This window comes from Gekko japonicus, unplaced genomic scaffold (genome assembly GCF_001447785.1).
Source record: "Gekko japonicus isolate JY-2015 unplaced genomic scaffold, Gekko_japonicus_V1.1 scaffold1177, whole genome shotgun sequence".
Lineage (NCBI taxonomy): Eukaryota > Metazoa > Chordata > Lepidosauria > Squamata > Gekkonidae > Gekko > Gekko japonicus.
The window spans coordinates 1,448-14,749 of record NW_015160874.1 but is presented as its reverse complement, the minus strand read 5'-3'; the positions used below and the strand labels follow the sequence as shown (position 1 = coordinate 14,749).

General features: G+C 44.7%; 1 protein-coding gene across 1 annotated transcript in view; it reads left to right on the top strand.

The window, feature by feature from the left end:
- Nucleotides 1-10,112, top strand: part of LOC107120036 (interleukin-1 receptor type 2-like) — a gene marked incomplete at its 3' end in the record, with an annotated part of 15,922 nt that extends 5,810 nt beyond the window's left edge. Inside the window, exons 5-8 of the mRNA XM_015422680.1 lie at nt 1,181-1,355; nt 3,148-3,213; nt 8,206-8,341; nt 10,027-10,112. Of these exons, the coding sequence (XP_015278166.1) occupies nt 1,181-1,355; nt 3,148-3,213; nt 8,206-8,341; nt 10,027-10,112 (463 nt within the window). The remainder of the gene's footprint in view (nt 1-1,180; nt 1,356-3,147; nt 3,214-8,205; nt 8,342-10,026) is intronic.
- Between the last annotated feature and the right edge of the window lie 3,190 nt (nt 10,113-13,302).

Genomic DNA, 13,302 nt, shown 5'->3' with positions numbered 1-13,302 from the left:
GAGTTCCCCGGGGCCCCGATTCCGCGGCGGCAGAAATCGGGCCTCAAAAGCGGGGGTTTCCCCGCCCCCACTTGGCAGCCCTAATCTACCCTCCAAAGCAGCCATGTTGAACGGATCTCTCTAGTCTGGATATCAGTTGTAATTCCAAGAGATCTCTAGGCCCCACCCGCGTTCACCGCGTTCTCAACTACTGAGCTCTAAATCTTAAAAGGGACAATATTAATAAAACAACCATCATATGATAGAAACCAGACAAAGGCTGCTGCCACACACGCTAAGTAATCCACTTTCAATCCACTTTCAGTGCACTTTCAAAGTGGATTTTGCCAGTTCACACAGTAAAACTCCACTTTGAAAGTGCACTGAAAGTGGATTGAAAGTGGATTACTTAGCGTGTGTGGCAGCAGCCAAAGATTTGTTAGCTCAGGCTCTTTCTGTGCATAATTAAGCATGCTTAAAGGAGCAAGTATTAATTTGGATATTAACTAACTGAAGCCTAAACTGAAAATGGCCCCGTGTGTTAATAACAGAATAAATCCAAATGGTAAAAATGAAGACTGGATCTGGCCATTATTCTGGTGCTGAACCACTGGGCTGAGAGTTAGGGATATTTTCACCTTGGTATATTAGGCATGACTTGGGGGGAGGGAATAATGGTTAATGCTATCCATTCCCCTGGTGGTAGGCACCAATAGCTCTGCGGTGGACTGACAAAAAAAGCAATGGGAAAATCTTTTGCATGCAGTCCCAGCAAATGCAACAGAGGCTGATTCTGCACTGGCTTTTCCCTCCGTTGTTTTACGAAACCCACGCTGGAACAGAAATTCCCCTCTGCATTGCATGCTGGTTTCACTTCCTTTGATCATTGGGTTTTGTGGTAGCTTCCACAATCCATGCCGCTTTCGAGCTCTTTGTTTGTTGGATTTTACTGAACCTTCTGCAAAATGGCTGGTTTACGGCCATTCAGGGGTGACTTTGCAGTCAGTACGGGGTTGCCTCGAGGTATCTGGATGTGGTTTTGAGCTACACATTGCAGAGCAAATGCTAGATGCAGAGTCAGCCAGAGCTCTTGACCAAGGAGCACTTGAGACAAAAGCAAGAAGCAGTTAGGCTTCTGGCCGTGGAGGACTGCTGCTGTATTTGATTGCTAAGCTTCTGATTGTCTTCTGATTGTCCTCAGGCTTCGACACCTCTGAATATAGACAATGAAAAATTCACTGCTTTGAAGGGCACAGATTATCTCATCATCAATTCTGTGACCTCAGATGACGCAGGCTACTATACTTGCCAACTGACCTTTGAACATGAAACAACGCAATATAACGTTACCAGGACTGTTCGGCTACAGACACTCGGTAATATGCCACTTATTCCTATGTGCTGTGGAGCATTTCACTGCAGTGCGCTGTATACCCTGCTTTAAAAAAAAAATATCCAAACTTCTGCATGAATATTACAATTTCTGCAAGCAGAGTAAATTATTTAAATCTGGATACCTTCACTTGTTTATTATATAGTGCCTCTGCCAGTTATAAGGAGGGAAAAGGGAGCAAGAAATCCAAGGGCCATCTCCGTGAATAACAGAAGTCCTTCTCAGCCTTCCTCTGTTGTGTTCTTAATAGACGTCGACGACTGAGGGGTGACATGATTGAGGTTTATAAGATTAGGCATGGGAAAGAGCAGGCAGAGAAAGAGGTACTTTTCTCCCTTTCTCACAATACAAGAACTCGTGGGCACTCCATGAAACTGCTGAGTGGTCGGGTTAGAACGGATAAAAGGAAGTACTTCTTCACCCAAAGAGTGATTAACACATGGAATTCACTGCCACAGGAAGTGGTGGCGGCTACAAGCATGGACGGCTTCAAAAGGGAATTAGATAAGCATATGGAGCAGAGGTCCATCAGTGGCTATTAGCCAAAAGGTATAGATAGGGGCTCTGGGGCAAGTGATGCTCTGTCTTCTTGGTGCTTGGGGGGGGAGGTCAACAGTGGGAGGGCTTCTAATGTCCTGGCCCCACTGGTGGACCTCCTGATGGCACTGGTATTTCTGGCCACTGTGTGACACAGAGTGTTGGATGGGATGGGCCTTTGGCCTGATCCAACATTGGCATCTATTATGTTCTTATGTTCTTAATATTTTATCTACCAGTGGTCACAAAATTGTCTCCATATCTATAACGACTAGAAAGTTGCTTTAAAAAAAGTTTTATAGGTTGCAAATGTTATGCCTTTGATTTTATTAGATTGCTGTAGTGTTATGCCTTTACACAAAAACTTTGAGTGGTAAAAATCACAGCAGCACATATGGTACCCTCCCCCTCTTTTATTTTCACAACCATGCTATAAGGCAGGGCTGGACAGAGAGACAGTATCCTCCCAAGGTTGACTGGGGAACCAGGTGCCCCCAATCCTAGTCTAACATTCTAACCACAACACTGCACTGCACTTGTGTGGTGCAGTTACAGATCTGTGGAACACAGAGACATCTCTGACTATGTCATTTCCCATGAAGGTAATGAACTGTGGAAGGAAAAATTGCTCTTGAAATTTCTCTGCATATCCACTGCCAGTGATATGAGCTTAGCCAGACCACATACTTGCTGGTTGTCTCAGATAACGGTCTGAAATAGTTTCTCAGCGGACTTAAAATCTTTGGCTTTTTGTCAAGTGAGTGTTGGGAATTCACCGCCCTTGTGGCTGGTAGAGATTTAAATGCCCCCAGTTTACATAAATGAATAATGATGCCCCCAAAGAGCTCCTGGAAATGACTTCAGTCTGGCTGGGAAATATATTAATTAGCGGCAGCAAGGGTAGATAAAGATATCCATTCCACTGGTCTTTAAAAATTTTCATACAGGGTGCTTTGTCCGTTATGCTGATAAATCCACGCAGACTGGTTAATTTGTTTGTCTGTACTTACAATCACCAGCAGAGAGCAGCAGTGCCTTTAAAAACTTTCGTAAATGGGAAGGAATTGCCTAAGTAAGGGTGAGGAATTGCCCGTGCACGCCTAAGCTCATACCTTGAATAAATCTTTGTTGGTCTTAAAGGTGCCACTGGACTCAAAATTTGTTCTTATGTATGTGTTGTGATTCTAATATATTTTCCCCAGAAATCTAATGCATTCTTCAAAACCGCTTTTCACTAGATCCAGTGAGGAAAAGCATACCTGTGATTATATATCCAACAGAGAGGATTACACTGGCAGCTATGGGTAAGTCCAAGAGACAGTCAGTCTTATAAATGCAAAATGATGGGGGCATTTACCTTAATGTAAACAATTGAAAAACAATAAATTAGAATTATAATGGAACCGCCACAATGAATGCTGGTTGAACAGATTTGCCTATGAAGATTTTACAATCAGGGAAGAGTTAATACTATTTGCAATAGACTAAGGGGATGAATACATAATTTTTTAAAATCCTCGGTTTACAGTAACTGACTTGTTACATGTTGGGCTTAATGCTGTAACTCCCGTTTACTAAATGAGGACCCTTGAAGGGGAGACCTAGGATCTCTGAAGTTCCATGTGTCTGTTTCCTGATGTGTGTGCATGTGTGTGTGCTTAAATGTAAGGCAGACACAGATTAAGGGGGGACATGATAGAGGTTTATGAAGTTATGCATGGGGTGGAGAGAGTTAACATAGAGAAATTTTTCTCCCTCTCCCAAAATACTAGAACTTGAGGGCATCCAATGAAGCTGATGGGCAGTAGATTCAGGATGGACAAAAGGAAATACTTCTTTACAGAGAGAATTATTTAAATGTGGAATTCACTGCCAGGGGATGTAGTGATGGCCTCAGGAATAAACAGCTCTAAAGGGGGATTAGATAGATTCATGGAGGATAGTTCTATCAGTGGCTACTAGCCATGGTGACATTCAGAAGCACTAATCCTCTGAATCCCAGAACCAGAAGGCAACATTAGGGGAAGGCCTCAGCCTCTATGCCCTGTTGTTGGCCCTCCATAGGAACTGGCTGGCCACTGTGTGAGTTGGGATGCTGGACTGGATGGACCACTGGTCTGATCCAGCAGGGCTCCTCTTATGTTCTTATTTCAAGGGTGGGTGATGATGAGGCAGGGCTGGGTTGGTTTTTTTTTTGCCATTTGTCTGAAACAGCTGGAGGTTAATTTATTTATTTATTTAAAACATTTATTACTCGCTTTTCTCCCTTGCACAACTCAAGGCACTTAAAACACAACAGCTGTTAAAAAAACACATTAAAAACAATTTAAATAGAACAACAGCTTTTTAAAACACATAAAAGATCACAATTTAGATTTAAAAGCTTCAATTAGGACTGCCAAGAAATAAAAGACGACATCGGTCCAATGTAGTCCTAATTAAAACTGTCTTCTGAAGATTGACTGTGAGGGGGCCAGGCGCATCTCCCTGGAGAGGTTGTTCCATAACTGGGGGGGGGGCTGCCAGTGAAAAGGCCCCCTCTCCTATGCCTACCAGGCAAGCTTCTTAGGACCGTGGGGGGGCCCTCTCCCTCGGGGTCTTAATTTTGAAAAGGCAAATGGCTGGTGAGTAAAGGGTTAAGCATCGCCTCTACCCGCAAAGTCCTTTGATCAGCATCAATGCTCTTGTTCAGTTCTTCCCATTTAAAAATAAAAGCTATTGGCGGAAAGCGTTCCCGTCTACATGGAACATGTAGATCAGCTCTGATCCTCTCTTCCCAGGGATCCTCAGAAGGCTTGTTAGGAGTGCAGGGAAATCTTTTAACTGAAGTCCCTTCACCGCCACTTCCCCCTTCCCACCTTAACCCTTTGTAGTTAGATGGGCACAAAAGGAATCTTGACTCCATTCCCCGCCTGACCTTCTGTCCTTGCCTGATCAGTAAAGGAGGACACTCTGCTTGCCGCACTTGGAGACTCCGATTTCTCCAGCACTCCTGTAGAGCAAAGTTCGAAGGCCCCTTCAGCTGGAGAAACTTCCTCCAGCCTAAGGCAGGCAGGGCACGACTCATTGCCAGATCTTGATTTGGATATTGCCACTGTGGCAATATGCAGACGATACCACTCTAATGGCAGAAAGTGAAGAGGACCTTAAGAGCCTCTTGCTCAGGGTGAAAGAGGAGAGCGCAAAAGTGGGCTTGAAGCTCAACATCAAAAAAACTAAGATCATGGCATCCGGCCCCATCACTCCTTGGCAAATAGAAGGCAAAGTCGTGGAAGTAGTGACTTCACGTTCCTGGGATCCCAGATCACCGCAGACTGTGACTGCAGCCATGAAATTAAAAGACGCCTGCTCCTTGGGAGGAAAGCGATGGCGAACCTAAACAGCATGATAAAAAGTAGAGACATCACCCTGCCAACAAAAGTCCGCATGGTCAAAGCAATGGTATTCCCAGTAGTCATGTATGGCAGCGAGAGTTGGACTATAAGGAAGGCCGAGCGCCGAAGAATAGATTCTTTTGAACTATGGTGCTGGAGGAGACTCTTGAGAGTCCCTTGGACTGCAAGAAGATCCAATCAGTCAATCCTAAAAGAAATCAACCCTGACTGTTCCCTGGAAGGCCAGATTATGAAACGGAAGCTCAAATACTATGGCCACCAGATGAGAAGGGAGCACTCACTGGAGAAGACCCTGATGCTGGGAAAGATTGAAGGTCAAAGAAGACGGGGACGGCAAAGGATGAGATGGTTAGACAGTGTCATTGATGCAACGAACATGAAATTGAGCCAACTTCAGAGGACGGCGGAAGACAGGAGGGCCTGGCGGGATCTAGTCCATGGGGTCGCGAAGAGTCGGACTCGACAGTGTGACTGAACAACAACAACTGTGGTTCAACTCCGGCTCTGACAAAGTGGATTGAAATAACTGCATTTCAATAAACGCAGGGTCAGGTGAATGAAACCGGGATTCTACATGCCATGCTAGAAAAGCTTCTTCCCTTCCTCCTCTGAGGAGATCTACATGGCCTCTGTTCCACAGAGACCAGATGCAGCAAAGGTAAAGGTAAAGGTTTTCCTTGCCAAAAGCCAGTCAGATCGGACTCTAGAGGGCGGTGCTTATCTCTGTTTTCAAGCCGAAGACCCAGTGTTGTCTGAAGATGTTTCCGTGGTCACGCTGTTACCTTCCCACCGAAGTGGTACCTATTTACCTACTTGCAATTTCTTGCTTTCGAACTGCTAGGTTGGCAGGAGCTGGGGCCAGAGACGGGAGCTCACTCCATCATGTGGCACTCGAGTCTCGAACTGCCGAGCTACAGACCTTCCAGCCTGCAGATCAGTGTCTTAACCTCTGAGCAACCATGGCAGCAAAGGGGGTTACTGAATGCTGAACCTGATTTATGTTAGCAAGATAAGAATCTGGGAAATGTTGGCTTTGTACAATTGGCAGACGGTGTGTTTGGGGGATTTTTTTTCTCCTTCTGGCATAATGCCATAGATTTGCAATGGGGCTTAATCTTCCTTTTGGGAGAGCCCCTGGGACCTGATGCCCTTTTCAGAGGACCATTTCCAGTTGGTAGTTCTGTGAATAAGATTGCATTGATGACATAAAGTTGCTCTGCAGCTATAAATCATTCCTGAGCACAGACAACTACATTGGAATGTAGGCCTGACTCATGAAGGATGTGGTTAAATGAACTACAACCAGTATAAATGGGCAACATTTCGAATTCTATAGCTGGCAGATAGCGTTGTACAATTCAATGAATCAGGGTCCACTTCAGCCTCTGCTCAAAAAATACAGTCTAGATGTTGATTTTCTAAGCTGGTTACAAGGTGCCTTAGGCTGACTTGAGTATGAAATACAATTGCCAACTCTGGCCTGAGAAATTCCTGGAGATTTGAGGGCATTGCCTGTGGAGGGTGGGATTGGGAGGTGGGGGTGGATTTCACCTAGGTTCCATGGTATACCATAGGCCAGGGTTTGCCTTCTGAAGGTGCTATTGTTTTCAGGCAAACTGATCTCGGTAGTCTGGAAATGTGTTGTAATTCCAGGAGAACTCCAGAGCCCACCTGCAGGCTGGTAACCCTAAACAGGAGAATATTTGGAGGCTTCAGTCATACTAGTGGCTTAGAACATGGCTCTCCCTTCCTCCATTTCTTACAACGACAACCCTGTGAGGTACATTAGGCTGAATATCCGACCCAAAGTTACCCAGCAAGGTTCCATGGTGGAAGAAGAAGAGTAAGAAGGGTTGGTTTTATAACCCACTCTTCATTACACGGAGGAATCTCAGAGTGGCTTACAATCGCCTTCCCTTCCTCTCGCCACAACAGACACCCTGTGAGGTAGCTGGGACTGAGAGATCTCTGAGAGAACTGTGGCTGACCCAAGGTCACCCGGCTGGCTTCATGTGGAGGAGTGAGGAATCAAACCCGGTTTTCCAGATCAGAGTCTGCCACTCTTAACCACTAAACCAAGCTGGCTTGTGGAGTAGGGATACAAATTGGATCTCCCAGGATTCTAGTCTGACACTTTATCCACTCCATCCACGACGCCACATTTTTCAATATGTGCTAGGGTTGCCAAGTCTTTTTGACTCACCGGCGGGGGAGCGTCTCCTCGATCCGGGAGCTGCATCGGGACAGGAAGTGACGCACGACGTAGAGCATGTTGGGGGCGTGGCCCAGATTGTCGGGGGGAAACCCGATGATCTGGGCCACGCCTCCAACGTGCTCTACGTCATGCATCACCTTTGGTGACGCAGCTTCGGGGGGCGGAGTTCCCCCTGGGGCCTGATTCAGCCGTGGCGGAAATCGGGCCTCCAAAGCGGGGGTTTCCCCGCCCCCCGCCCCCACTTGGCAGCCCTAATATGTGCTCTGTAGTGTGGGCGCAAGCAGTCTCTTGACCATTCAGAAGCCAAAAGGACAACTATGGTTCATCTTGTTACCTGTCATCTGTCAGAGTTCTCTCAGCCCCACCCACCTCACAGGGTGTCTGTTGATCTGGTTAATTCTTAATTTCTTCTCTGGATAGGGTTAGTTGTATGTTTCAGTTTTTGTTGTGTTATTTTCCCAGATCCCAGATAACAGTTGAAAATAAAATACACTCGATCAAAGTGAAATGCCTCATTAAAGCTGTGTCTTCATTCTCTGCTTAATCCCGGCTTGTTGAATAGTGAAGAACATTTTAACCCTTTCCTGGGACATTTATGGATTAAGAAGTGGTTATTCCTCACTAATCAACATGTAACTTGACCTGTCTGTTTGTTTTTAAAATCTCCATGCTTCCTTTTAAACTAGGTTCCCGACTGATCATCCCATGTAAAGTGTATATTGCAGCAAGCCATGAGTTTTATACGGACGTCTGGTGGCAGGCAAATGATACGGACATTGATTTGGTCTACCGGAAGGGCAGAGTCACGGAAGGCAAGCGCCAGTAAGTCTTGTTGGAATGCTGTCACATGTCCCCCCTCAGTTATAAGGGAGAGCTTAATGGGAGAAATGAGAAGGAAACAGAAACATCTAGAGTTGCCATTTCTTTTTTTCGTGGGCAAGTTCCTATGGCTTAAGGCATGTATGATGGGCAAAATGCAACAGTGGAAGCGTTTTGCCAGATGGAGGAACTGTGGCAGAGGCGTTTTCCAGGCTGCAGCTGCCTTCTGGGTTTTTGTCAGTGCTGTGGCAGGTCCAATGATCACACTATTGGTGCGATCATTACACACTTACATGTTTTCTTCACTTTTCCCTTGTCTGCGTCCCATCTGCGATCATTACACACTCACATGTTTTCTTCACTTTTCCCTTGTCTGCGTCCCATCTGTTACATTCACAGTTTGGTGTAGTGGTTAAGTGCACGGACTCTAATCTGGGAGAACCGGGTTTGAGTCCCCACTCCCCCACTTGCACCTGCTGATGTGACCTTGGGTCAGTCACAAGCTCTGGCACAGCTGTCCTTGAAAAAGAGCAGTTTCTGTCAGAGTTCTCTCAGCCCCACCCACCTCACAGGGTGTCTGTTGTGGGGAGGGGAAGGGAAAGGAGTTTGTAAGCCGCTCTGAGACTCCAAGTGAAGGGCGGGGTATAAATCCAATCTCTTCTTCTTCTCTTCTTCTTCACATTGTGATTATTTTTTTTGTTTTTTTGTTGTGTGTGCACTGAAGCAGTGTAGTACTTTAGCAGCCCGAGGACCCCCCCCCGTACAAGTACATTCCCCACCCACCACACCAAAGCTGAGACTTGTACCTGGTGTAGGTGTCTCACCCCTTATTGGTTGCCTCTTTCCCCACATTTGAGTGTTCTCTCTCATTGGCTCCCTCCCCCCAATTTTGAATTCCTTTACCTGAGTTGCATCGGGTACTCAGCTCACAAGACTTTGTTTCCTTTGACTGCATGTTTTTAGGCTAGCTGCATGCCCTGCAAAAAGGTTTTTGAAAATGGTGCCCAGGGACATGCTAGAATTTGCTCTTGAGTATGAATGAAGGAATGGTAAGGAAGGGACTGGTATCTGGCCTCCCAGTGGGACTGATCTTTGTTTCAGTGCAGGAGCCCTCCAGTGCTGAAACACTGAAAATGCTGGCATGCAAATTATTTAAATGCTCACTGCCCAAACCTACTCTTTCTGGGCAGATTTGGGCAGCAATCTACAAGGTGGAAAAAAAATGTTCAGAATCTGAGGAAGAGGCTTGTATAGATCCTGCCCCCCCAGGCCAGTCAGGGATGAGGGGAAGAACTCTACACTGGCTCAATACATTAACAATAATCCAGAAAGGTAGAGTGCCCTCTCTGGATTTCAAGACAATAGCCACCAGAACCTTTTTTAACTAGGGTCCCTTTCCAGCCCAAGAGCAAGGTTCAGACTCTTAACTGGCCTCTGGGACTTAACACATTAACAACTCAATCTAGAGCTGTGCAGTTAATCTTACTAAGGTAGTGCAATTGGTGAGCAGCAGGCACAAGGAAAAAGGCTTGAAGTCCAGTTACCCCAATGCAGACAAATTAGAAAACCAGAATAAGTTTATTCAGTATAGAACTTAGCACAGACTAATAAGGATTTCAAAATAATAAGCCTAGGCAAGTTTTGCCTTAACTAAACAGTAAGAAGCATATCTATCAACATCAGGGTAGCATCCAAGAGTTCAATACAGATTTCAAGTGTGTGGCCACAAATACTCGGGGATTTCAAGTGCATACGACGCAGGTCAAACGAGAAGGTACCTTTGTTTTACTAATAGAACTATTGCTGTTGTGTAGTGTTTCAGCAGAGTATTTGTGACCACGATGTCAGTATTATGAGGTTTATTGCAAGTAAGTGCGTTGTGGAACGTGTAGGAAGTATAGCTTGTGGCATTCGTGTTTTCAAAAATATTTCTACAGTATGATTCATCAGCTGTAGCTCACTACTCTGCAACAAGCTTGTGAAGGAAATCATTAATCTCCCCATTTTACCAGAAACCAAACTAGTCCAATTAATTCCCCCCATTTTATGACTTTCCCATTCCCAAGGTCTGCCAATGGATCTTTGGTTGAACTTGAGTATAAATCTACAAGTTGTTGCTTAATTGCAGAAACATTGCTCAATTGCTCATCACTCAATTGTTGATTTCCCCCCTTTCTTTTCTTTCTTCTTTTTTAATGGCCATCTTCCAAGGAGCTTAGAAACATGCATGCATGAACCACGGCCAAGCGGCCATGTTAGCTTTGTGGAATGGTAGCCACGTGTTTCCTTTTTAAAAAATATGTTTATTTGTTTTTTTAAAAAAATAGCAGGGATACAGAAAGAAAAATGGAAAATGGGGAAATTGAAAGAAAATTATATGAAACATTTATACTTGTCAAGGACATTTTTTAACTATCAAAGAAATAATAGGGTTCAGTACAGAGGAAAATAGAGTTAATGTTTATGTAAAAATTAAATATCACCATTCCATTAATATTATTTGAGGTTTGTTAAATAATTGGATTTAATCTATCACAATCTTGCTATATATAGGGTGTATAGTGTATGTGGAAAGCCATGTGTTTCCTTTGTGGAATGATAGACATGTGTTCCTCACAGAGACATTGGGGTTGAGGAAAAAGGAGTGTGGGGAGGCAGATAGGTGCTTCCTTCTCCCTGCACAGTGCTGTCTCAATCAAAATTGGCTCCTTCAGAGTTTAAAAGCAACATTCCTTTGCAGCTGCCATGTGACTGAGGTGAAACAAGTTAGGTCTGGGGTACAACCACACCATTTATTTAAAAATGTATTGTGTATTTAGCCCTTAAGCCTTCCAAATCTCTTGAGGGGGAGAGGGGGGCTGTGACGGACTCCAGGCTTGGGATGAGCTTGCAAGAAAAGACACCTGCAGTCACGTGACTAGCAGTGGTGATGTAATTCTGATGCAGAACTCTGGGTGGGGGTTCTAATGATAAAAAACCCTCTTCACAGTTGGAGTTTGGCTGTTGAGACTTTCAGTTTTTTTGGTCGGTGGGTACTGTGCCAGGGTACTGACAAGTCATGTTGGATCTCACTGAGTCCAAGGAGTAAATGAGATTTCTCTACAGATTCCAATATTAAGGGAATCTGAGAAAAGCCAAATGTGATTCTATACCATAGTGAAATCTAAAAAGGAAAATAAGCTCCTGGTGGTTAAACAAGAGATTCATTTCTCTCTCACATAGAATCTATACCCTGCTGGAGAGAGAGTTGGGTTTAGTGGAATTAGTGTGTGCCAGGAGAGTTTATTGGACTAGTGGGTGTCCAAAAAAGAAAAAGGAAAAGGAAAAAACCCAAGACACAGCGGAGGTATTTCTCTGTGGAGGTGGAGAGTACCTGAGGAATCCAAACGTACACTGGCAATCTAGAATAGCACAGGGGTTGAGATCAGGGGTCATTTCATAGAAAAAGAGGTGCAGGAGCTCATTAGCATAACTTATTTGCATATGCCACACCCTTGAAACTACGCATACACAAGCATCAGCTTCCCCCTTGTGTATATATTCCCTGCCTGCCTGGCCTTGTAAATAAAATCTTCAGTTGGTTTTATTGTTCCATGTTGTGGGTGCCTCAGTGTCTGACAGAGCTAAGTATCTGACAAAGTTAAACCATAAACTTCATCCCAGAAAAAGGGCAGTGCTCAAGAAAAACCACAGAGATTAATATTTATAAAAAGATCTCATCAATAACTGGCTGGGTGTGTGATAGAGGGACGAACTGTGTGGGTACCAGCCCTGAAAGAGGGGGGCAGACGGTGTCAGTGGAAAATAAGACTCCTCCAACTTGCGAAAGTTTAAAGGAACAAATCCCCAAATAGTCTGAAATAAGGGGGTTCGTCATAATTGGTGGCAGCGGTAACATGTGGCCCTCCAGAAAATTCATCCCTTGGCAGTTTTGCATCCCTTGGCTCTGGTTGGACTTGGCAGACCATCTCAAGGGTTGTATTCTTGCTGTCAGATGGATCAGTGGAATCCTTCCACTCTCCCTTTTAGCCACCTTGTGGCTTCTCTATTGCCTGCAAGAGTTAGGACTAGGATAATTATTCCTTTAAAACAATTAAATATTTGCAGCAAGTTCAAACCAGACAAATTGAACTAATGTTTCATACAACACATGGTGGACTTAAGGAATTCATTGTCTGAGGGATCTTCTGATAGTTTGAATGGCATTTTTAAAGGAGCTTTTGGGAGAATAGCTCTATCTATCTCTCAGCCATGATTGCTCCAGGTTCAGATGCAGTCTCCCTCTGAATAAAAGATGCTGCACACATCCAAAGGGGAAGGGCTATGACTTCATGCTCTGCTTATGGACTTCCCAGAGAAACATGGCTGGCCCTTGAGGGTAGCAAGATGCTGAGCTAGAGGAACCCTTAGTCTGATCCAGCAAAGTTACATTATGTAATGGTGGTGGAAAGTGCCATCAAGTCACAGCTGACTTATGGGGACCCCTTAAGGGTTTCAAAGCAAGAGCCTGCTTCTGTATAGCAACCCTGTGACTGTCTTGATGATCTCCCATCTAAGTAGTAACCAGAGTGGGTATGCCAACTCCATGTGGGACCTGGGGACCCCTGGAATTACAGCTCATCTCCAAATTAAAGAGATTAGTTCCCCTGGAGAGAATGGATGCTTTGAAGGGTGGACTTAATGGCACTGTACCCCATTGTCTTCCCCAGGCTTCATCCTCAAATCTCCAGGAGTTTCCCAACCTGCATCTTGCAACCCTACCTGCTCATCCCCCACCAGTGGCTAGGGGGGACCTAGCTAACTCTAAACCTGGGATGACCCTGGTTAGCTTCCAAAATTGGGTCAGCCTGTGTTATTCCAGTCAGAGCTACATTATATAATAGATATATGTATGTGTGTGTGTGTGTGTGTGTGTATATGTATATGTATATGTATGTATGTATGTATGTATATATATATATATA